We start from the raw sequence: 25,679 nt of genomic DNA on the forward strand, positions 1-25,679 counted from the left end.
CTGTAGACATATGACATGGCTGAGGTGTTGTCTATCATGATCAGCACCAGGGGAGTTCCAGTGTGGGAGCAAAGCTATGACACCACATTGAATTGCCTTGAGTTCTTGTCAGTTTATGCTGTGCTTGCTCTATTGCTTGGATCAGATCCCTTGGACAGTCCTTGGTCCTGCATAAGCACACCATCCCGCCAGGCTGGCATCTATGTTGTCCTCACTGGTTCTCGTATTGGAAAGCTTAACTTGAATCTACTTGGACTTGTCCACTATCTGAGTTATCAGAGAATCCCCGTGAGGGAGGGCGACCTTTTCTGAGGACTAGATGAGAGATACTTGGGAGAAGGATAAAAGGAAGCTCGTGTGAGCAATACCCCATTAAGAATGTCCACATCAGAGACCACTGTCCCAGAAGAGACAGAAGTATTATCACTGGGTACTCCCATTGAACAGCTGTCTATTTTGAAAAGATTTCTCAGCTTCTCCTGTCTTTCATGCAATAAGGAACTTTGTAGAAGATGGGAGATACATGGAGATTGAGTTAACAGACTCAAATCACAAAGCCATGGCTCTGCAGCAATCTTATTGCTTGGGTATTGCCATGTATGACTGACTCAGGATGAGTGTGGAATAAAGAGATCACCCAGGAGGGAGTAGACATAGCAGCTCTCAGACAGGAAGGGGTCTATTAATACTACATGCACTTTTGTAAGCTTTTGCAGTGCTGTTTCTAAACCAAAGGGCCAGGACCGGTATTTGTAGTGTTGTGCACTTAGAGGAAACAGCCTCCTGACTAGGAGACAGAGGTGGGCATCCTTCACATCTACCGACTTCGCACAGTCCCCTTCACTGATGGCAGCTAGTGTGCATTTTAACATCTCTCTCCTGAATTGTGATTTCTTCATGGATCTGTTGAGATACCGGAGATCGAGAACAGTTCTGCAGCTTTCTGACTTGGGGAGGGAGAACAACTAGAACAAATATGTAGTAAAGGTCTTATTTCCTCTGAAGTTGGAAGGAGAGATTCCATTGCTGTCATTTGTAAGATATCTGGGCTGATGGCTATATGTCTTTATCTCCTCTTCTTCCTCAGGGAGAAGCCCTTAGGCCTCCTTTCTGGGGAGCACTGAGTCCATCTGCCTCCTAGCACTGAGAGAAGCACAAGCCCCAGCTGCCGCACTGGCACACAGAGGGCCCAGCCTGCAAGAGTGGGACCTGAGAGCTGCACTAGCAGTGCTTCCAGCAGCCACGTGACCTGTGTGCTGAGAGGTGCCTGGCTGCTGGCACCACCACACGAGTGTGTAATTTACAGTTGCTGGCATTGCAGCCAGCAACTGGCAAGCCAGTACGGAAAAACTGGCCACATGGCAACCTAAGCAGCCAGGCCAAAGCTGAGTGGTGCTGTGGCCCCACGATAGGTCACAGCACCACTCACTCAGGTTTGGCCTGGCTGCCCCTCCATCATGACAGGAAAGGCGGAGGGAGGATGCCAAATCTGAACAAATGCCATTGCAATCTAGGATGCCCCTCAGATCTGTGGCTTATGTCCACACACATTTGGGCCTGAGGCACATCCCTTGTTTGGTGATGCCTTAATCTGGCCCTGGTCCGAATGTCTGAGAGACACTGATGCCCTTGATCCGCATCCTCAGAAGAGAGAGGAATATCAGTCTGACAGTCCCCTGGGGCAGGGGAGAGGACCCTTGTAGTTACTCTTTTGAGCAGCTTTCTTGTTTTGAGAAAATGGCGGTTCAGAGCGGACATTGGTGCTGCACTGGGGCCAGATGGGCCTTCCCTGGCTCCCATGATTTGTTCACAGGAGATTCCTGGATGTGGCCTGGAGATAGGCTGACCCCACCCAGGAGTGCCAGACTCCAACCCTGGAGGTTCAGAGTCCTTGGCCCACTTACTGCACTGGAAGATAGAGCTGGGCTGACAGTGCTAGGAGATAGTAACCCTGAGCCACTGCAGGGGGCATGCTGTAGAACTGAGGAGGAGGCTGGGTCCAGGGACTCCTTACCAGGCTCTCACTGCCCTGTGTCTGGATCCCTATCAGCTCCCTACTGTCACAGCAGCTGCAGCAGAGCAGGGCTCAGCAGTCAATCATGGCTGAAAGCATGGGCTCCAGAAGCTAGATGGGAAATTTCCAAGGCCTTCTGGTATTTGTACTTCAACCTACACTCCCCCTGCATGGCCTGGGCCTCCACAGAACAAGCCTACATCTCCATGCAGGCATTTTATTAGCAGGGGACCTGCCGAAGAGAGTCCGTCTTTCCCTCTCTCCTTAGCTTTCTTTGCCACGCTGCACTCTGTGTAGGTGAATGGGGGGCATAGACATACCCAGTGACTATGAGGAGAAAGAGAATCTTCTTTTCTGATAAATTCAGAACTTACAGCCTGGACATTTTAAGCCATTTTGTCTTCTCTGAATTGGCTCTGCAACCGGGAGGAGGTCGCCTGCCTGCCTGTTGCCAAATCTGGCAGTTTCTCAGAGGTGGAGCCAACACCTTCCCTGCCTCTGTCTAACAGGATTGGTCTGCCTCCAAGGATGCACAGAAGCAGAGATCCCAATGTTTAGGCTCTCTGGGCTTCATTTTGAATAAGAAAAGGAAGCACAGTGAGGAAGGAACTGATGGGAGTTGTAGTCCCCTGCTTAGCAAATCCATCACAGTACTATCTAAATCAGACACAGCTGATAGTACATTTACATTTGGATTGACTGTTAATTCTAAGGGACTATTTAATTGTTGAATGAAAAAACAAGGTATTGTCTTGATGGTCTAAGCACCACTGAGAGTCAGGAAGTCCTCAACTGGAAGTTAGGATCCACCATGGCCTTGGTCAGATCACAACCTTTTCAATTCAATTTCCTAATCCATAAAATGGAGATCATACCTACATTCATAGGGGTGTCTCTCTGAGGCACTTTGAGCATTATTAGCACTACATAAGTTTAAAGTATCCCCATCAATTATTCTAAGGGCTAACCAAAGGTGAGTCATTAAATTGTAGTGACTTTTGCTTCTCACAGATAGCTATCTAGGAGAAAGTTAGAGTTAAAGATGGCCTCTATTTTTCAAAACAGAGAGAGAAACCTTGTGTTCTTATCAATGTTCTGCCTCTCAAAAAAACTGACTCATTCCCTAAGGCCTGGTCTATACTAGAGTGTCTTGTCAACAAAAGTCAGCTTTTTGTCGACAGAACAGTGCTGATGTACACACTGCAATCACACACACACATGCCAACAAAACTGCTTTGTTTTTTCAACAAAATAAAACCATCTTGATGGGAGGTATATAGCTTTTGTCGGCATAACTAGTCCCGTTATAGCGGTGGAGGGGCTGTCATTCTTGTCAATTTTACTGCTCCGCTGAAGCCCGGCTCCAAGCCGGGACACGAGCAGGATGCAAGCGGCTACCGCTCTGCTCCTGGCTGGGACCAAGGAGTGGGGGGGTGGCCCACAGGGATGGGTCTCTCAGCTCCCCACACTGCCTTTTAAGTCAGTGAAAGTGCTCCTGGTGAGGACGCTCTCCACCCACCCAAGGACGGTAGTGTGGACATCAGCCACCACTGTAATTATAGCGGTTGCTGTAAGTCAACATATCTTACGTCGACATATCTTACATCACTTATTTTTTTAGTGTAGACAAGGCCTAAGATGTATGCAAACTATGCATATCAACTTCCATGCTTCCTCACGGCATCACTGCTCGATCATTACCATAATTCAATAACGTCATCACTGTAAGCTGAAAAGTTCCACGTGAAATAAAAAGCAGCACAAATGAATACTTAACAATGGGTTGCTAGATATTACAGCTTTGTAGCTGTGGGGTTTTGCAACAGTATATTACAATTAATATTCACAGTTCAGCAGATATAATGTATGCTTTATTCCAGAAAATCTATTTCCATCGACCTTTTCATTTTTTTCTGGACTGAGAGTCTGCCTATGACTGGTAACATTGGGCTTGGATTGTCTAGTTTATACAGGAATTGCTTGTTTTGAGTTATTTACTAATCTTTGTTAACAACATATTTGGTCACAAACACTAACAGCAGGAGACGGGAACTAACCTGTTGGACATCCTGTTGAAAAACACACAGCTGAAGCCGTTGGTGCAGGCGGACCTTCCGATGCTGCCAAATGTTCTCCAGCTGTCGCTGGTGGTGCAGGACTTCATGGATGACATCCAGGACATGATGCACTGCCTTGGAGTAGTTAGCAGAAGCTGTTAGTGAGTCAGAGCTTCCAGGAGTCAAAGGTCGCTGAAGTTTGTCAAGTAATGACTTCCCATCTTGGCTCACCTGACCGGTAAGAAGGATAAAGAATTAAGTTTTTGTTGAAAAGCTCATTAATGAACAATGCAGACTACAAAATTCTATAGAACAGATTCATTAAAGTTATGGCACCTAGTGCTATCCTTCTCTCTTATCCTGGAATGGGAACACACTGCTGTTGCAATATATACTATAAAGGCAACTTATATTTATGATGTCCACTGTATGCATTAAGTTACTGTTCTGAATCAGTGGCCTGGCCTATCAATAAAGCTCATCTTCCAGTGACTTAATTGTCAGTAAGAGTCAAAGTGATGTGAGTTAAGGACAAAAGTTGGTTTTAACTGAATTCTGTTGATTTAACATGCTAAAGTCAAAGTTTACTACTACTTATGAATTAACAATAGAATAAGATGAGGATATTATCAGTGCCAGAGTGCTTCTATGAAGCACGGTGTTGAGAAATACATGATAAATCATTTTACTACATTTTAACCAGTAGTATTGATATCAAAGTATCAGGTTAATTGTATTACTTTTATCTTGATTCTATAAGTTCACAATAATTTCAAAAGAGCACAGCAAATTATTTGGTTTAGTCTCACTAGCTGAAGAAAAAGCAGCAATGATCAGATAAAAATGTAAGGTTATTTTTAATTAATGTTGAATACTCATTATTTAAGTCCTTAAGAAATTAATTTTCAAGACTAATTCCAATTAAGTTGCTGTCATACGTGGGATGAATTTGGTGCAGTGCTCTGACAGCCCACAATTGTACTACTGTGGAAAGAATGCCTTCTGATTGTGAAGAAAGAAAAGAAGGCCTCTCTCATTCAATAAGAATCAGACTTTAAAGACAGTTAAGACCTAATACGTCAAGTCCAACCCACTCTAGAGATCATACAGGGTTCTTCCCTACTGTGACTTTTCTAGTATTCACAGCCTTGCAGATTCTCCGAGGTTCTCTTTTCCGAGTAATTAAACAAGGGAGCATTTTTTCTTTATGCCCCACACACGTACCTTACCTTTTTGAGTAGTTAGGTTTAAACACAAAATATTGTGATATGGCCAAAGAAACTACATTTGAAAATATGAATATCCTACAAAGTAAAGTAGGATAGAAAAATAGGTATCTATATATGCAGCAAATGTTGGTAGTTCAGTAAACGACACTTTTCCTTCTGAATCAGTAACTCAACTAGTGACCCAGAACAATGTTAGAGACTGGGTTTTTCTTGCAGTTATGTCAAGAAATTAAGGCCCTGATCATTTGTTTTTTTGTTTTTGTTTTATTTTATTAAAGAGTCCATGAGAAACTTAACACAAAATTAGGATGTCAGCCCCTGTGTTCTGATCTAATTTATTACTCTGGTAACCATAAACCTATGCACTTTTTCACTTGTGAAGTAATAGGGGGAAGTATTTTTCACATCCTGTTCTGGACTATTGTGCAAAGTTACCATGAGCTGATAAACAGTTAATATGTTCCACCTTATTCATACATTCATGGATTTCAAGGCCAGAAGGGACCACTGTGATCATCTAGTCTTACATCCTGTATAACACAGGCCAGAGAACTTCCCCAAAATAATTCTTCAGGCAGATCTTTTAGAAAAACATACAATCTTGATTTAAAAACGGTTAGTGAGGGAGAATCCACCATGACTCTTGGTAAAGTGTTCCAGTAGCTAATTACTCTCACTGTTAAAAATGTATGCCTTCCTTATTTCAACTCTGAATTGGTCTAGCTTCAGCTTTCAGCCATCGGATCGTGTTACACCTTTCTCTGCTAGACTTGAAGAATCCATTTTTAAATATTTGATCCCCATGTAGATACCTATAGACTATACAAGTCAACCCTTAGCCTTCTCTTTGTTATGTTAAATAAATTGAACTCCTTGAGTCTATCACTACAAGGCATGTTTTCTAATCCTTTAATCATTCTCACAGATTTTCTCTGAACCTTCTCCAATTTATCAACATCCTTCTTGAATTGTGGGCACCAGAACTGGATACAGTATTCCAGCAGAGGTCACATCAGTGCCAATTACAGAGGTAAATTAACCTCTCTGCTCCTACTCAAGATTCCCCTGTTTGTTTATGCATTCCAGGATTGCATTAGCTCTTTTGGCCACAGGATCACACCAGGAGCTCATGTTCAGCAGATTCCACTACAATCCCCAAATCTTTTTCAGAGTCATTGCTTCACAGGATAGAATCCCCCATCCTGTAAGTATGGCCTACATTCTTTGTTCCTAGATATGCACATTTATATTTCACCATATTAAAATGTATACTGTTTGCCTGAACCCACTTTACCAAGTGATCTAGATCATTCTGAATCAGTGTCCTGTCCTCTTCATTATTTACTACTCCCACAAATTTGTGCATCATCTGCAAAGTTTATCAGTGATGACTTTATGTTTCCTTTCAGGTCTTTGATAAAATGTTAAACAGCATTGGATGAAGTATCAATTCCTGCAGAATCCCGCTGGAAACATCTGGCTTGATGATAGTTCTCCATTTACAATCACATGTTGAGAATGATCAATTAGCCAGTTTTTAATCCATTTTATGCATGCCACACTAATTTTATATGATTCTAGTTTTAGCACTACCTGTATCTAAGTGACTGGGTGTACAACAATCCCCATGTACATCCAATATCTGAGTTCATTAGGCACTAAGGGATTCTTCCTACTAAAGGACACTGTAATTAGTATCTTAAATTTGCAAGATACAATCAAGACTTATAAGCAAGTTTAGTTTGGAAGTTAGTTACAAAGTGGGGGAAAACATACATCTATCTGTCAACACTTAAAAAAATGGTCAGTCGCAAATGTTGGCATTAATGTGACACTTCCCCCTCTTTCTGCCCATAATTCAGTCATCCTAAAGTGACTGAAGCATGTGCTATAATCCAGTTATTTTATTGTTTTTCTTAAAGATAATTTAACATATTACCATCTAGTACACTAAAACTCAAGGTTCCCACATACACGGGCATCACCCATTAAACTTACTGCATTTGAATCTGTGACACCGGAGGTTAAAGTCAAAGCCTTTCTGTTGAGAAACCAGCTGTTGGTGGTGCCATGGCACTGCCACTCTAATCACATCAAACATTCTGCATTCCTAGTCATGGTTGCTAGAGAACAGACGGTCAGTTCTTTCATCACAACAGCAATTCCCATCTCAATGTGATGATCTCCCCTTATTCATTTGAAAAGGAATTCACGCTGAAAACATAGGGCTTCAACTTCCAGTCTCAGGCAAAAATTCCATATATTTTGCCTGAGGAAAGTCTTGCCTACAAAAGACATATAGTCTAATTCATTTTTCCTACCCATCACCATCAGGTACTATAGCTCCAAAAGCCTAAAATGACAGACTATCCAATTTTGCCACTGCTTTGGTTAGCAAGGAATAAGATGTTCAAGTGAAGTTTCATTTACTTGCAATGTTTCATGATTAACTCAAGAAGAGAAACTAACATTGTTTTGCCTCAAGACTTTACTGTTCTTTACATGAATAAATATCATTTCACAGTTCATGGTGGACGGTAGGGGGACAGAGTGAAGTGCTTTCATTTGAGTTAGCAGGAATACCGAGTCTAGTCTTTCACTCTTTTTTTTTTCCCCCCCTTTCTTTTTTTCAACAAGAATCTGCTGGAGGACTGAAAGAGCTGATGGAATGGGATTGTTAAAATTTACAAAGGAAGTTTCTTTCCTTGGGAGGTCAGGTGTTAAAAACTAAAGAAACTAACTCTTGAATGCACTAAAACTTCCATCAAATGCTCAGGTTTGTCCTAAGTAACAATCTCAACCATTCTCCTGTCCTCCAGGGATGCTGTCGACACAAACAGGAAAGTCAAGGTATGTTTTACACAAAGAAAGAGAACTTGTGAACCCCATGCAATTCAGTCAAGTCCAAAAGGGCAGTATGGGATATAAGTTTAGATGTGTGGCTAACATTCTTTAAATGAGAAAATTATTAAATTAACATAAGTAACTTGTAATTACTTTTTATCTTATGTTGCTTAATTTCTTCATTTCATTCAGACAGCAAAACTAAACCACCTCGAGCACTAGGCATAGTTTTGTAGAGTGTGAGTTCAACACTAAAGGAGAATTTTTGTTCTTGAAAGTAGTATTTTAAATAACTCTTTTTAACCATCAGTACCCCAATTCATTCACTTTTGTAACACCTTGCCCAACACCCTTCAAAAAAGGTTTTCCAGAAGTACACAATATATATTGACACTAAAGGAGATGGAGTGAGAAAGACTGAACAGAATAATGGCTAATAGAGGACATTTTAGTTATAAAGGGAAGCCAACACATTTGATTTCCTGTCCCTTTGGGACCCTGAAGTATTTAAACTAGAAACACCTCCTGATGGATGTTAATTTTTTGTGCTCTATTAGTGTTCTGTCAGTATTTCTCAAAATAAATTGTTTACTAGAGTTGGTAACAGCTGTAGGTACATTCTCTAGCTTAGAAGTGCTACTTTGTGTTTTTAAATCTGAAAGCCAAGATTATAGGAGTTTTTGAAAACTAACGGTGATGCTGGACATGTTAAAATATTATAAACGCCAAATGTGTGTGTACACTGGCCAGTTTTAGATGCTTTTTTGCTGCTGGAAGAACAAGGTATCTGATTTTAGTTTGCCAAATGAATAATACAATCTTTAACCCAATCCACTTTAGCTTTTTGCAATAAACAGATAAGTGTTTTTAAAACTTTCTACATGCAGACTACTAATTCGGTGCTTTTCCAAAGGAATTTCACATTTGCTGTGCACATATACATATATTTTAATGACAATATCATAATACATCTAAATCCCTTTTAATGGCATTAAGTAATACACATGGAAAAATACACCACTTCATACATTGCCAAGATGTCTGCACCAAGACAGCCTGTAGAGAAAGCATTATGATGTCCCAGTTAGACAGTTTAAAGTTCTTCCACAAGAGCAAAAGCCACAAACCAAATCTGAGTTTGAAACAGAGACCAGCAAAAGCCAGTATTCAAAGTTAAGACTAACACCCTGCCCTTCAGTCTAATACTTTGAGGCATAGTACTAAACTTAGCAGAGTTTTCTGGCTTTTGTCAGTTTGTGATGTAACCACAATGTTATTTAAACATACTGTAAATAAGTCAGCAGCATAATGGAATAGATAAGCTGCCTACCTCTGAGTAAGCCAGACTGATATGCTCATATATTCCTTGATGATGATGAATGGCATCTTCTAAATCTTGTAGTTCAGAAGGAAGCTCTACCTCACCACAGGCCTTACACCATGAATCCACGTTGTTCATGTACTAAGAATTGAAAAACCACATTGTGTCATTCCCAGATGTACATATGGTAGGACACCATCAGTAAGTAAAACTCATTACAGACGTTCATACACTGGAGTGTGCAAAGCTATTCAGGGTGGGGAGGACCTTTAAAAGAAGTGTTATTTGATGAAAACCATCTAATGTAAGTGAATATCTGAGTTCACAAGTCAAATAGTTTCCAGAATACAACCAACCGTTTTTATATTGCCTGATTGAATCCATATTCTTAGTTCTACAACAGACCCTGGAGCACTACATATGCACACACATTAATGGAAGCTGGCCTATTTAATGTCAGCAACTTTGAAGCGCTAAATATACTTCTCATTTTTGAAGCTGACTTTCATTCCCACTATTCTTGATTTTGCAGCTAAGCAAAAAAGTTAAAAGCATGAGATGCACGCCACATCACATATACCAAAAGCAACTAAACCTATTATGCTATACACTACAACAGAGATTGCACAGGGAATAGGTAACTTAAACAAGAGGTACTCTTCTCATTTAAGTGTGCTGGATCTGGGAAGCAGATAAGCACATATGGAAGCACTATAATAATTGAAGACCTAACCATATATGCATATGAACAGGAAGTTCTAAATGCAACTGACAGTTTAAAGCCAGCAATTTGTAGTCTCTGGCTGTTGCAAACCATTCCTTTGTCACCCGGTTCCTTCCCCTTCCCCACCCCAACTCTCACCCCCCATCATTAACCAGATAGCTGATAAATCACAGCCAGTTTTCCTATGGAGAGAGTATTAGAATCCATCAGTTAATTGTCAAATGAACACAGCAGAAGGAGCAATTAAAGAAGCTAATTTAATTAATCCCAGCAGACTGCAAACTCTGTTCTTTCCTCTAATTTATTTTACTTGTCTCTTACCAATTCACATTTTTGTACACACTGTACTGAAGCATGTAGTAAATGGCTTGGACACTATCAAAGTCTGTCAGTTAACTGCCAGGTACTAAACATAAAACCACCTTTCTGGGAACTAGAATACATTCCTAATTTCAGACACTGATGTAGTTCATTTAAAAAAAATCCCCCACTCTGCTTTGGTCAGGAGGCACACAAACATGTAATTATGCTTTTGCATATGGTGCTTTTCAAAGGTGCCAGAGTGGCAAATGTAGCAATGCAAATCTTTAAGTTAGCCAGGGAATAAATACAGCACAGGCACTAGCCATGTCCCACACTGTCCCATCAATTATCTTTAACTGACCCAGAATGACCACATCAACAGACGCTTGAACACAGTTTACTTTTTATGACTTGCCCTTCTGTGGCCTCACTGTTGAGACTGCCAAAGAAAGGTGTCTCTTAGCAATAGCTGTACTTGTAATATGGACACCTATTTACCATAAGTAGACCAGCTACTTGCTTCCCTAGACCAAAGCATTATCATTAGCATGCTGAAAGCACTGTAGGGCTGCCTGTCAATCAATGGATTCAGATTTTCAAACCATTTGGTTTTAAGAATCTAGCACCTCCTCTTAATAAACACACAAAATCCACCTTAAAACAATTAACAATTAGACCACTGTTTCTTAGATTTCTGTGGCTAAACGCTCTTGTTCTTAGCTCCCAAGAGGCTACTTAAATTAGTTATGAGCAAATGGCAACACAGACTCAGTTGGGTGAATTTTTCTGAAACTCAGTTTGGCACATTGCAGGAGAAAACTGAGGACTATCTACAAAGATGATACTCAACATGCTAACTTCTTCTCTAGCTCAACAAGTCTATCAATAAAACCACCAGCAGCAGCTAACAAAACACACCACCAAGGAAACAGAACAATGATGAGAGACTCAACATGCATGCATCCGTCAACTAGGCAGCAACTAATTCCCTGAATGGAAAAACATGCTCTAGTTACCAAGGTTATTAACCTGGCGATGTAAAATACTTAGGCCTACTTTTTCCTGGACCAGATTAATTCTCTGGTTGTTACACATGGCTTATAACTGTTATTTTAAATTGTTAGGAAGCCTAAAACCAGGAACAGGGATATGTAACGTCAAAGGAACTTAAGTGTAGTCTTATGGGACACTGAGTAAATATCCTCCACCCAATTCCAAACCCAGATTAAAGAAAGACACTTAAGTAATTTACTTCCCTTAATCTTCCAGCAAGTAGGTGTTTCCTGAAATGCTTCTTAAATACTGAGCCATTCTGGGACTTAGGCCTGGTTTACACTGCTGCACTGGATCAACGGAAGATATGCAAGCTACGGTATCTCCCGTCAACTTACTAACTTTGACTTATCGCAGCAGCTCCACTGGGGTGCGCCGATGGGAGACGCCCACCAGTCAATGTAGCCTTATGCTTTTTGCGGGCGGTGGATTTACAGCGTCAACTGGAGAGTACTTCTGGGATCGATTGAGTGGGTCTCCACTGCCCACTCATTCGATCCCACAGCATCGATCCGGGAGCACTGACACTGCCGCAACAGTGTAGACGTACCCTCATATTCACAAACATCATAATATCTCATTGTGTCAGGGGAAAGGCAAGGAATTGCTGGCCAAATGACTGTTTGGCTAAAAAGATTTTGATATTCATAGTAATTTTTTCTTTTCTTCATTTCAAAAGCTTGCCCCAGGTTAAGCCATTGCACTCAAATCATTAGATTCCTACTAGGGATGTAAAGGTTAACCGTTTAACCGTTTAAATGGTAATCAGCTGTTTAAATGTTTTAAACAGCTGATTACGGTATAAACGGGGCGTTGGGGGGGGGGGGAAGCGGCAGCTGGGCTGGCTTTCCGCTAGCAAGAGCAGATGAGCAGCTCTTGCTGACAGGAAGCGCAGAGTCCAGCATGGGGTAACCACAGCTGGGCTTGGCTCCCCACCAGCCGGGGGAGGCAAGGAGCTCAGCGCGAAGGTGCGAGCCACAGCTGGGGTCGGCTCCCCATAAGCAGGAAGAGGCACAAATCCCAGCGCGGGGCGGGGGTAGCGATAGCTAGGCTCAGCTCAGCGGGAAGGTGCAGCGCTCAGAGCAGGGTGAGCCGTAGCTGGGCTCAGCTCCTCGCAAGTCAGAGCAGCTGGGCAGCTCTTGCTCGTGGGACGACGTGGAGCCCAGAGGGGAGGGAGGAAGGAGGGAGGAGCTGCAGCTGGGCTCGGCTCAGCTCCCCACAAGTGAGAGCTGCCCAGCTACAAACACAGCTAGGCAACTCTCACTTGGCAGTGAAGAGCCAAGCCCAGCAGGGCTCTCCCCTCCCCCCCACCAGCGTTTAACCGTTTAAACGTTCTACTATTAGAATGTTTAAACAGATTCTTCATTAAACTAATTTTTACATCCCTAATTCCTATCTCCCTTTTTGCTTTCTAATCTCTATCCTGTACTGGTCTTCTAAGAAGCCTGGAGTACAGAACACGGTGAGTAGTGACTTCAAACCCAGAAAGCCTCGAGTCAGGGAGAACAGGGCTCTATTTAAATACAATGATAAATGTCCATACGACTGTAGAGCTGAACACAGATCAAGTCTTCTGCCTCCAGCCTTCGCTTCCCTTTATGCCCCATCCAGACTGGAGGTAAATTGCTGTCTGGATTTGTTTTTAAACGTGATTTCATGGCCAAATCAGGTAATTTGGCGTATACTGTCAGTTTGCTAGCTTTTGTTGGCCGTGTCCCATTTACTGACCTGTTCAGCTTTCTGGTGGAAGATGGAGGACATATCCAGTAACGTGCTTCGTTCATCCAAGGCTGCAGCAAATGCTTTCCACTCTTGCTCCAACTGACTAGCGATCTGTTTAATCTGCTGTGACGCATAATGGCCAGACTCAACCAAACGATTTGCTACTGACATGATGCGGTTTATGTTTACATACACATTCTGTAGAGAAGGGATGACAAAGGCAAGATGTGGTTAGGAAATACATTTAATACCTCACAAGGATAGACCCATGAAAGAATTTGTAAACAGTGCTTAGCAATGTTTACTGAATAACCTGGCTTTACATATACTAAAAATACATATTTGGGGTATATCTTCTGTTCGTGTAAAGAGGCCTTGCTCCATTGACAACAATGCAAATTTGTGTATCTGACTCATAATGGATGGTAATATGTTCAAAGGAGCTCCTAGTACTTCACCAAGACATTAATAAAAGCAAGCATTAGACAAGCTTCTCCTTATCTCACAGAGAGGGCTTGATGAGGAAATATATTTTACTGATGGGGAAATTAAGATATTCAAATAGTTAACCATTAGGAAACTAAGTGACTGGCAATCACTTGTTTTATACAGTATGCTCATGTTCCCAGACCAGGACTCAAGGACTCTCTCGCCAAAAAAATTTCAAGTTTTTACCTCCTCTCCTTACGGCATTACAGCCATTCAAGGTCACAGAAAGTTACAGCAGCAGAAATCCTCATCTGTATTTGGCAACAGTGGAACTGTTTTTGCACATACTTTCTGAAAAAAATTGCTCCCAGACTTAAAAACACTGAACTCTAGCCAGAGGAGTAAGAGACTGGCTAACCTCCAAAAAATTAAAAATTATACTCTAAAGCATTGATTTTCAACATGTAGTCCACAGACCCCTGTGCGTTCACAGACTATGTCTAAGATTTCCAGAGGGGGCCGAACCTCCATTCAAAATTTTTGAGGGGTCCACAGATGAAAAAAAAGGTTGAAAATCACTTCTCTAAAGTGGCAATCTTATCCAGGGGCATCACTGCATTCTTGTCACAATTACATTCTTATGCTGACTTTAAACACTGAACATCTAATCTAAAATCTGGGCAGACAAAAAGTAGGATCATGCAACTGAAGAAACCACGTGTTTCAGTTTCTAGAAAATATCAGAAGATGAAAATCTTTACCTAACCATCAAAGGATATTGGTTTTTACACAGTCAGTCTCTTTCTAGGCCAGTCAGAGAAGCTACTGTAGAGTTATCTGTAGAAAATATTCTTGGTTTACTTTTCTCCCCACCACATTGAAAAATACAGAGACTATCTTATCAAATTTGAATAAAGATTTTTGAACCTGTTGTGACATACAGGCCCCTTGGCAAAAGATCCCCGTTCTTTGCAAACTGTGCTTACCTCAGACCTGACAAACTCTCTGCACCAGACATCTTACCAGATATTTATCCATAAAGAACAACTTGTAAGTTATCTACAGAAAGCTCGTAACTTATCAAGATTTACAATCATTGCAAGACATATGTATGGGTAATATTTAAGAAATAATGTATTTATATTGAAAGTATGCTTTATGCACTTGGAGTAGAAATTAGTCACCAGGATGTCTCAATGAGGGCTCATTCAAGCAAAAGGGAGTTGTTACCCCTCCCTAATCAGCTGAGGAGGTAAAGTTCTATTCTTTGCCCTTGTCACATGCCAGAACATTCAATGGAAAACCATCAGACACAACTGTCAACGACTGAAACCACTTGGAGGTGAAAAGGAACATTATAACAGGCAGGAGATCACTCTGGCTGTGAATAAAGACAAAAGATTCTTTCAGTATAATAGAGTGTAGGGAAAGACATTGTATCCATTCACTGAGGAAACCCTTTAACGAGTGCTTTCATGAATGTTTGGATCCTGGTTCTTGTGAAACGAACCGGGTCTGCAGTGGACTGAACTTTGGAGGGAAAGCATACTTTATTATATAGGAAAATTAACTATTAGTAAGTGTAGACATTTTACAGGTTAACATTTTATGATTTTGATTTGCACTGTAGCCATTTGCTTTCATCACTTTTTCCCACTTAAATCTTTGCCCTTTCTTAAATGAGCCTCCGTTCATTTTATCATCAGTGCTCGCAAGTGCTGTGTTGTTTACAGGAGTGGAGGTTTAAGGTGAAACTGGTAAACTAGGGTAGTTTGCATGCAAAGTATCTGGAATCTCTATGAGTAGCATGTGTCAGGGGCTGGATATCACAGGGGAACAATTCAAAAAGGACTTGGGGCTTGAGGTGCAAAGCAAAGTAATGGCTGGTATAGCCCAGAGGAGAGGGGGTAATAAGGTAACACTTAGTCCTGGGTGCCCCGAGAACCATCACACCTGTAGTAAAAACTATCTGAAGAAACTCCAGCTACTGCTTGTGAGCAGAGTGAGGAGGAGAACTTTTTTAAATCACCAAGTTCTCTGTATTCTGCTCAGGAAAGTTCCACTTTCTGGCCTTCTGCACTTTTTAAAATTCACCATAGTTCAGTGTAGGAAAAAAGGCAGCCCTCTTGAATACTCTGCAATTTGGTACTTATAGACTTTAAGGTCAGAAAGGACCATTATGATCATCTAGTCCCGTAGTTTCTAACCTGTGGCTCAGAGGCCAAAAGTGGCACACGGGGGCTTTGAAAGTGGCCTGCCGCTCCCCTCCCGCTGGCTGCAGAAGTGAGCCTCTGCCTAAGGACCCAGGTGGAGCGCGTTGCCACAGGGCTACAAGACCGGTGCAGGCTCCTTGTTGCATCCAAGGGGACAGGAGATCAGTGCGCCACTCCCCCTGGCTGTAACAAGGAACAGCTCTACCTGGGTAGGTGCTGGGTCCCTGCTGGAGCCAGAAGGAGGGGAGCACTGATCTCCCATCCCCCTGGCTGCAGAAGGTAGCCACTGTCTAGGGACCCAGCTGGAGCACACGGGGCTACAGGATGTGTGTGGTTTCCCTGCTGCAGCTAGGGGGACGGGAGAGCCTCCTCGCTGAACTCTTTCTGTCTGGATGCAGGGGAGGGGGAGGAGGGACAGCTGGTGGAGATTGGTGGCCCTTCAGGGTAGTAAAAATTATATCTGTGGCCCTCGAGCCAAAAAGATTGGGAACCACTGATCTAGTCTGACCTCCTGCACTATGCAGGCCACAGAACTCACCCACACACTCCCGTAACAGATCCCTAACCTATGACTGAGTTATTGAAATCCTCAAATCATGGTTTAAAGACTACAAGGTACAAAGAAGCCACAATGCATCAGATCTGGAAATATAGTACTTCCCACTAAATTTATAACAAACCAAAATCTAACCTGACTTTGTCTCCTTCTCTTTGAAGCAGCAGTATATATGATTGGAGGAATACAGGAGAACTCTATTTGTTACATGAATAATCTTACTGAAGTAAGTTCAACTTGATTATCTGGAACATGGATTATATGATGAAAAGCCTGTTAAAATGCCTGATAAGGGGGCTTGGCTAAGTTATGGAAAATTATGTTATGTACAGTGAAAATCCCTTCCCTTTCTTCATACTGAGAAACTGAAAAGGGTGAAGGAAATACTCTACTACTATATGAAGTATATATCCAACCTGTGTAACCCACCACAAGAAGAGGTCAGTTAGTCTTATGGTGTCAGTTGGACTGAATTTTTTACCGCCATAAATATGAGTAATTACAGAAGCCAAAACAATTGTATGGGTAACTAAATCTCAGCTTCTAAGGTGAATGGCTCATCTGTGTTGGAAAGAAATATTCCTTAACACTGTATTTACATTACTTTTTGCGCTGAAGCTTTAGCATGAAGTACTAACAGAAGTGTGCAAATGTGCACTGCCAGAACACAACTGAACAGAAGTCTCACCCAGGATTTTATTTTTATAAAATAGCACCCGCCACCATTTGAGAAGTCTACTAAAGATTAAAATCTTAGTACCGAGTAGCTGGTTCCTATGAAAGAAAGCAGCAGGAAATCAGATAAGAGAAAGAAGAATGACAAAAAGGAAGAACTACTGGAGGTTGACAAACCCCTCAAATATTAACTTGCTACAATAGAAGACTTTTAATTGAACCTTGGATACAGATAGAGAGGGACACAGACGCGTTCAGTGAAAGCATATGGTCAACTATCTTTATAGCATCGATATGCAAAATAAAAATGTAATGCAGTTAGGGAACCAACAGGTATTTCTTGAACCGATAATCTAGTGCTCTCTTTTTCTACTGCTCCACCCAGGGTTTTCTTCTTAATTATCCTATAGTTGTTGGGTGCCATTAGCTGACTGCAAGAAGATAGGCAAATAACTGTAGGCCAACAATCAACAACTTTACTACGGAATAATAATTGTTTAATCGGTCATTTTAAATGACAAATAATGAAATGACTCTGCAGGTTCCAAATGCTAGTCAACTGCTTAGGAAGAGGAGATGGAAAGAGGTACAATTTTGCTGTGTTTTTCAGATTATTCCACTGCATTGCAGAAGTATAAAACTAATGAGTGCCATGGAGAAGCACAAAAGGGCAGCAAAAAAGCCAGCAACAAAAAAACAAGTCAATAATGCACTAAGGACAGCAGTTTGTATAGAAATACATCTCATTTACAACCTTGTTTACTCCGAGCTCACTTTAGTAGAATGGCATTTGTGCTTTAAACTTCAAAATACTCGAGAGAGGTCCTGCAAGGTCTGGAAAGCTTCTCCCAAATTTTTCTCCTACAGGCTATGTAAAAAAAGTTATTGCTCAACATACCAAAGGCCAACAAATCCAGATAAACAAGCTAAGGCACAGGCAGGCTATAGCAGCATGTGTCATCCTTTGGCATGTGGCTCATTTTAGTAGAAGACAAGTACACATGGGAAATATGGGTGACAGCCTGCCAGTTTAACTGAGCTTCTCTGTAGCACTTAATAGAAACAAACTGGCAAAAGCACTAAAGGTTTCATTTTAACCCACATATTCCCAAAGCCCTTTACAAAATATTTGTTTAGCGCACAGGCTCTTAAACAGGGGCTGCTTTTCCACATACAAGGAGTGCACATCTGGTAATATACACTAAAAGATACATCCTTAAAAGTATGTCACTAGGACTATTATCACTGCATCCTTACTTCTCTTTTAAATTACTAATTATTCATCTGAGATAGCATTCAGAAATTCCAATCCGGGATCATTGCCCCACTGTACGAGGCACTGCCCAGGCAACAGAAAACTGGGTAATGTGAACAGTTTTATGGTCACTCTCTAGTAATTACTTGAGTCATAGTTTCTCAACCTGTGGTATGTGAGACACAGGCAGGGAGTACCCTGGGAAAAACAGAGTGAAGGGGAAGTGGGCAGCAGCTGCCGACTTCTGGGGAACCCAGGCAGCAGCAGCCTGCTTCCCACCTGATCCCAGCTCCCAGATGGGAGGCGTGTAGCAGTCCCCGGTTTCTGGGGAAGGCAGGCGGCAACCTCCTGCTTCCCACTGGTCACAGCTCCCAGCTGAGAGGCGGGCGGCAGCCACTAGCTTCTGGGGGAGGTGGGCAACAGTCCCCCCACTTCCCACTAGGTCCCAGCTCCCAGTTGGGCTCCTGGTGGCAGCCTCCTGTGTCTCATGAGCTGGCCTCGCAGCTGGGTGGCAGCCACCCGTGCCCAGGCTCCGAGCCAAGGGACAGCCTCCAGCGGCCCGGCTTGAAGACGGGCAGCAGCCACCTACCCACAGAAGCCTCCTCTGCCCCAGCTCGGATTGGGTGGCAGTTGCACACCTCCCAGGTTGGCAGCCAGGCGGCAGCCCTCCTCCCTGGCTCAAAGCCTGGTGCCCAGAAAATTTGTCAATTTCACGGCTCTAGCTGAGCCGTGAAATTGACAACTATGACACAGCCCCAGATTTCACTAGTTACCCTCTTCTCCTGTTTCTCTCTCTCTCGCCCTCCTTCCCTGTCTCTTTCTCACCCCTTCTTTCTCTTAAATCTATGGCATAAAATTTGGCACGGCGCTTTATATTCCCCAGCATTGGCATGCCACTCAAAGCCTCCTAACTTTGGCCAACGTCACATCTAGCCCAGGTATATACTTGAGTCGCGCACCCCTGGTGTAAAGGTGGTAACCCTACCCACACTAGATCTGACATCTGTCATATCACGGCCTTATAGACTCAGCCCTTCTTCCAACATATGGCTCACATTAGTCTGTGAATATAAAATTCCATGGAATATTGAATGTTGGGGTACTTATTAAAATGTTCAGAGGTTAGGGGGTACTTGCTACTTAAAAGGTTGAGAAACACTGACTTAAGTTACCTGCAGTATCCAACCAGTACTCCCTGTTGTGTTATGGAAATGAAAACTGGACTCTTTAGTCTAGAAATGCTTTTTTAAAAAAAAAACCCACCCTTGCAAGCAAGAATACAAAAAACAAGTCTGAGGAGACACCTAGGTGAGTCTATCCCAATTATTCATTAGCATTTAGTCTTTTGAAAAAATCACTGCATCTCAAAGTGATCTGACTGCAATTTAAAACTATCAGTGCTGCTCTTGTTTGTTAGAGCGTCAAAGGATCTTACGAGACTGTAAAATGTAGCTTATTCATCAGTCTCAGGTGACAGGTTTGTAAATTAAAGAAATTTTAAAAATAAAAAACTTCAGACTGAAAAAGGTATCTTTAATAGGAAAAAAATCATAGTGGTTTTCAGTTCTTAAACTCTCTTTACCTCATCTGACCCTCTTAATATTTTCATTCATACCAGACTCTGTGGTTGGATTTAAACAGATTTGACCCTAGTAACGTCTCTCTGCTCAAAGTTAGCTGTTGGCCAACTGGAGCCCAGTGCAGCCTCTGTACTTTAGAGTAAAGCTTCCAAAAATCCTTAAGGATGCTTAGTTCTAGGACTCTCAGTTCACAGACAAAACTGACAGTGTTTGACTACTACAGATTTTAGTAATTCTGAAACAGGCTAGAATATATATATAGGCAGACACAAACGCATACATATGATAGAATTTGTACTTTGACAATAGGAATCCAGAATTCCTTAACTAAAATACATGTTAGCTCACTGGTTCCCAAACTTTTTGGCTCAAGGGCCACAGATATCAGTTTTACAACCCTGAAGGGCCACCAGCCTCCGCCAGCAGCCCCCTGCCTCTCCCCAACAGCCAGATGGAAGGAGTTCAGTAAGGAGGCTGCCTCCTCGCTGATCTCCCATCCCCCAGCTACAGCAGGGAAACCACACGCGTCCTGTAGCCTCATGAACTCCACCAGCGTCCCTAGGCAGTGGCTCCCTTCTGCAGCTGGGGGACGGAATATCAGTGCACCCCTCCCTCTAGCAGGGATCCCAGCGCCTATGGACCCAGGCGGAGCACTTCGCTGTGCTCCCTGCTACAGCCAGCGGGAGGGGAGCGCTAATCTCCCATCCCCTTGGCTGCAGCAAGGAGCCTGCACCGGTCTTTTAGCCCTGTGGCAATGCGCTCCACCTGGGTCCTTAGGCAGCAGCTCCCTTCTGCAGCCAGTGGGACGGGAGTGGCGGGCCCCTTTGAAAGCCCCTGTGTGCCACTTTTGGCTCCCGAGCCACAGCTGGGAACCACTGTGTTAGCTGGTCATGGATCACTTGACTCGGAGGCAAAGATGATAAACAAATATAGTTTTTAGCATTCTCTATGAGAAAAACAAAACCTGAGATTAAGGACTGGTCTACACTGAAAAATTAGATTGACCTAGTCACGTTGCTCAAGACTGTGAAAAATGTTGTGCCCTGAGAGCCATGGTTAAGTTGACCTAACTATCAGTGTAGACGCAGCTAGGTTGCAGAAGAGTTCCTCTGTCGACCTCTGCTTCTCAGAGCTGTGGATTAACTATATTGATGGAAAAACCCCTTCCATCAAGGTAGGAAGCATCTACACTAGTGCGCGGCAATGGCCCAACTGCACTGCTGTAGCTGTGCCACTGTAGCAGAGACATAACCCACCATTTACCATAATTGTCTAGTCTATGTCAAACTCAAAAACCGCTGTTGTGCCTTGACACATGAATTTTCAGGTGTGCAGTGTGCAAAGGCCTCTGGCAGTCGCCAAAGATAGCTCAGCTTTAGCTTCCTCTTACCCAATTTAATGTTAATGCATTGGCCTATATAATCATATCCACAGTTCGGCTTTGAAGAAAGCAAAAACATGGAAAGTCCAGAAAAACAGACAGTTCCCCAGGGGTCGGTCCTGGGGCCGGTTTTGTTCAACATCTTTATTAATGATCTGGAGGATGGGGTAGATTGCACCCTCAGCAAGTTTGCGGACGACACTAAGCTGGGGGGAGTGGTAGATACCTTGCAAGGTAGGGATAGGATACAGAGTGACCTAAACAAACTGGAGGATTGGGCCAAAAGAAATCTAATGAGGTTCAACAAAGAAAAGTGCAGAGTCCTCCACTTAGGAAGAAAGAATCCCATGCACAGCTATAGACTGGGGACCGACGAGCTGGGCAGCAGCTCTGCAGAAAAGGACCTGGGGGTAACAGTGGATAAAAAGCTGGATATGAGTCAGCAGTGTGCCCTGGTTGTCAAGAAGGCCAATGGCATATTGGGCTGCATTAGGAGGGGCATTGCTAGCAGGTCACGGGAAGTGATTATTCCCCTCTATTCGGCATTGGTGAGGCCGCATTTAGAATATTGTGTCCAGTTTTGGGCCCCCCAATACAAAAAGGATGTGGACAAGTTGGAGAGAGTCCAGCGGAGGGCAACAAAAATGATTAGGGGGCTGGAGCACAGGACTTATGAGGAGAGGCTGAGGGAACTGGGCTTGTTTAGTCTGCAAAAGAGAAGAGTGAGGGGGGATTTGATAGCGGCCTTTAACTACCTGAAAGGGGGTTCTAGGGAGGATGGGGCTAGGCTGTTCTCGGTGGTGGCAGATGACAGAACAAGGAGCAAAGGTCTCAAGTTGCAGGGAGGGAGGTCTAGGTTGGACATTAGGAAAAAGTTTTTTACTAGGAGGGTGGTGAAGCACTGGAATGGGTTACCTAGGGAGGTGGTGGAATCTCCATCCTTAGAGGTTTTTAATGACAAAGCCCTGGTTGGGATGATATAGCAGAGGTTAGTCCTGCTTTGAGCAGGGGGTTGGACTAGATGACCTCCTGAGGTCCCTTCCAACTCTAATGTTCTATGATTCTATGATTCTATGATTTTAGAAATAGGATATGTATAGTTTATTTTTACTAATAATTTTTTGGTATTTTTTATTATTATATATATTTTTGTTAATGGTTATATGAATTATAAGAAGAAATGGGAACTGCCCCTTTATGAAGAGGGTAGAAGCATAGTGAGTGAGCTAATACAGGGGCTCCAGTGGGCTGCAGTGTGTGCTGCTGCTGCTAGTGCAAGAGGAGGCTGGCCTGTAGTTGCACAAGGAGTTGTGCACTCCTAAAGAAACGTTTGGATTTCCAGCATCAACAAGTGCGTAAACAAACAGCATAAACAAGATTCTCTTTAAAAAGCTGAGTCTTGTGATTGAGGGTGTAACAACTGTTGTGTTCCTTGCCCTCCCTCCACGCCACACACTTGCACAGCTACTTCTGTCACCCCTGCCACTATCTGCATCCTGTGGGGTACGTGGAAAAAGGAAGCATCACCATGGAGCAAGTCTTCCTTCCTCTTCCACGTAAGGTGGATTGAAGTCTTCGTAAAAGATCCATGACTGATTAACAAAATTTCCAACCCCAAGCACTAAAAGTAAATCAATCCTCAGACCCCCAAAATAATTAAATTGGCTTAAAGACCAAAACAGATCTTTTCACCACATGCATTTTGGTTTCTTTCTATTTGCCTTCGTGTTTTTGCACTTTTAAGGTTTATGTTTTCAAGCTTCTCCTCTCAAACATGACAGCTAGAAATGTAATTTTTTATCAAAGCTGAGATTCACACTCCCCTGACTCCAGGAGCTGGGGTGTTGCACACTGGCTAGCCCTTTAAGAGGAGTCTGACTCAGCCTCATCTGTGACACATCAGCTACCTCTTCCTCACTCCTTGCCCCACCCCCAGCTAAACCTGATCTGCTGAGAATCAGAGGGTCTAGGTCAATTATGAGACCCCCCCATGTAAGAGTTGGGTGATTCCTCTAAAAGGCAGGGAGAGCTCAACTGGAGAAAAGCACTGCAGGAGGGAGGTGGTCTTCTGTGACTGGCACTGAAGGAAATGAGTGGCAGGCAGGACGGGAGCAGGCTCCTAGAAGAAGGCCTGGAGAGGTCCAAATCCCAGCCAGATGTCCTGGAGATAGACTGGGAATGAGGATCCAGCCTGTGAAGAACCAGGAAACGGGAAGGACTCCAGGGAGCAAGGTCTGGGGGTCAGTGGCTCAGGTAAGAGGTGGGCCTCCAGGGAGAAAGTGTAGACGGTCAGCACTCTGCAGGAGGAGAAGGGCAGCCCCTTTGTTCTGTTTACTTTAGGAGTAACGTTTAAATTAATGATCAGTGCCCCTTCTAAGGGTGCTGAGAAAGATGGGAGCCTGACAGAGCTGCCCTGATCGAAGGTGGGCTCGACAGAAGGAGGCACTGCGAAGACCAACTCTGCCACTTAGGACTTCAAGGAAAACGCTGAATATCACTAAACTCAAGTAAGTCTTATGAGCTGATAATACTGAGTCAAGGCTGTTTAAAGACACTCTAGCAAACACTTGAATTATTCCTAAGTGGTCAGAGTAAACAAAGAGGCTGGCAAGAAGCTGTGTTGCTATTGCTGAAGGGAGAAACAGACTGAATATGCACAAAAGGGAAGACCCTCTGGCTGGCTGTCTTGAGATTAGTAGCTTTGATCTACAAATGTCTTGCAAGCCCGTTCTGTGGGCTTCCCTTGATTCATGCCATGTTTATTCCATATTTCTAGCTGTGCCTTTGTAGAATGACAACGTGGCTCAACACCTCAAAAAAACAGTTTGGGAATGCCTCGTTTCCCACTGCACATTTTTATGTAACAGGGGAACTGGGCCCGCTGTGATCAAAATAGAGGCTAATGTACAACAGTTGCATTTTTTCAAGGTGGTGTGTGTCTTGGCCTATTTGATAACTGTATCCTCAAAGAGGATTTAAGTTCAGTACGTTTTATTTAGAAACTAGGATTTCAGATAGGTGCTTTAGTTGTGCTAAAATACAGTGTTCTGAAGACTAGTTTGTTCTTTTCATCTCTGAAGATGAATCATTTGAAATAGTTTTCCCTGCACTTAGGGGCGACATTAGAGTACAGAAAAAAAGGGAATATATGCAGATATGCTGTTTCTTGCTTTGGAAGGAAAAAGACTCAGCGCTTGTCAAATTTATTAATCTGCAGACAAAACATATTAAGTGTAGGTCATATACCCATAGATATATCACGCAGAAGGTTAACTACATTAGATTCTAAATAGCAGTTTGCTCTTTTGTTCTTTCCTCCACACTTAAAACATTCAGCTGGCCCCAGTCAGTCTCCTTGTGCATGCAAATCTTTCCCTCCCCTCAGCAATCATCACTGGACCCACACAGATTCCTATTCATCACAGCTTCTTCACTACTGCTAAAACCATATTTTATTCTGGATGCAAGCTTCCATCTAACATTTATTCTAATTCATGGAAAACCAGGAAGTACAGAACTAACTACGCCTGTCCATTTTTCTGGCTAAGCCTCTTGGCTGAATATACCCGAGGCCTCATTCAGCAGTGAAGAAATTACCAGACAGGGAACTCAGTGATGTTCAAGCTTGTTTTTTCAGGCATTTTTGGGGGTTGGTTTGTTTGTTTTAAAGCCCTGCTGTCTTGTTGAACCTGAAGCTGATTTAACCTTGAAAAAGGAAGGATTGAATTTTTATAAATCAGATTCTGGACAAAAACATTTATAAGAAGAACTTACATTTGCAAGTCTTAATTTCCCCTGATTTGGATTTAGATTATTCTACTGATGACAGAGCCATTACAACTGAATTCATCAATGACTTACACCTCCAAAATCTCTTGCATATAGAGAAGCTGTACACACCTAGGAGTTATTTTATCACTTTTCCTCCCTCCCCCTCACAGACATGCAGGCTGGTGCAATGAAGAGACCATCAATTTTTTAATTTTTTAAAGAATATTTAATTCATAAGAATGTAGGTCAACAAGCAGTGTATGATTACTGATAAATTTTTCAAATTGAGATGGTCAATTTACTTCTTATGAAACATGTGACATTTCTGATGACTGCAGTTATTATAGGTTTAGTTAAGGTTGTCTGATGCTTTTTCCATGAAAGGACCCTGTTTTCAGTTACCTTTAACTTTGCCCATCTTTAATTGAACTTGATGTTATGTTTCAAGCACAATAGTCCGCATTTTCTCAAAGCGAGATTAAGAAAAAATACGTTTTGCTCATGTTGAAACGATTATTTCAGCTGTTTCATTGAGAAGTTCTGTGCCTCCAC

The 25,679-nt window shown here is 42.7% G+C and overlaps 1 protein-coding gene across 4 annotated transcripts in view; it reads right to left on the bottom strand.

Moving 5' to 3' along the window:
• TRIO (trio Rho guanine nucleotide exchange factor) overlaps positions 1-25,679 on the bottom strand; it is a 402,248-nt gene that overhangs the window by 232,506 nt on the left and 144,063 nt on the right. For all 4 annotated transcript variants that reach the window (XM_067569989.1, XM_067569997.1, XM_067570009.1 and 1 more), the window contains 3 exons: positions 13,274-13,465; positions 9,475-9,606; positions 4,072-4,302 (listed from right to left, as the gene is read on the bottom strand). In XM_067569989.1, the coding sequence (XP_067426090.1) occupies positions 4,072-4,302; positions 9,475-9,606; positions 13,274-13,465 (555 nt within the window). The remainder of the gene's footprint in view (positions 1-4,071; positions 4,303-9,474; positions 9,607-13,273; positions 13,466-25,679) is intronic.

Source organism: Emydura macquarii, unplaced genomic scaffold (assembly GCF_026122565.2).
Source record: "Emydura macquarii macquarii isolate MOO-44397 ecotype Brisbane River unplaced genomic scaffold, CSIRO-AGI_Emac_v2 contig_320, whole genome shotgun sequence".
Taxonomy (NCBI): domain Eukaryota; kingdom Metazoa; phylum Chordata; order Testudines; family Chelidae; genus Emydura; species Emydura macquarii.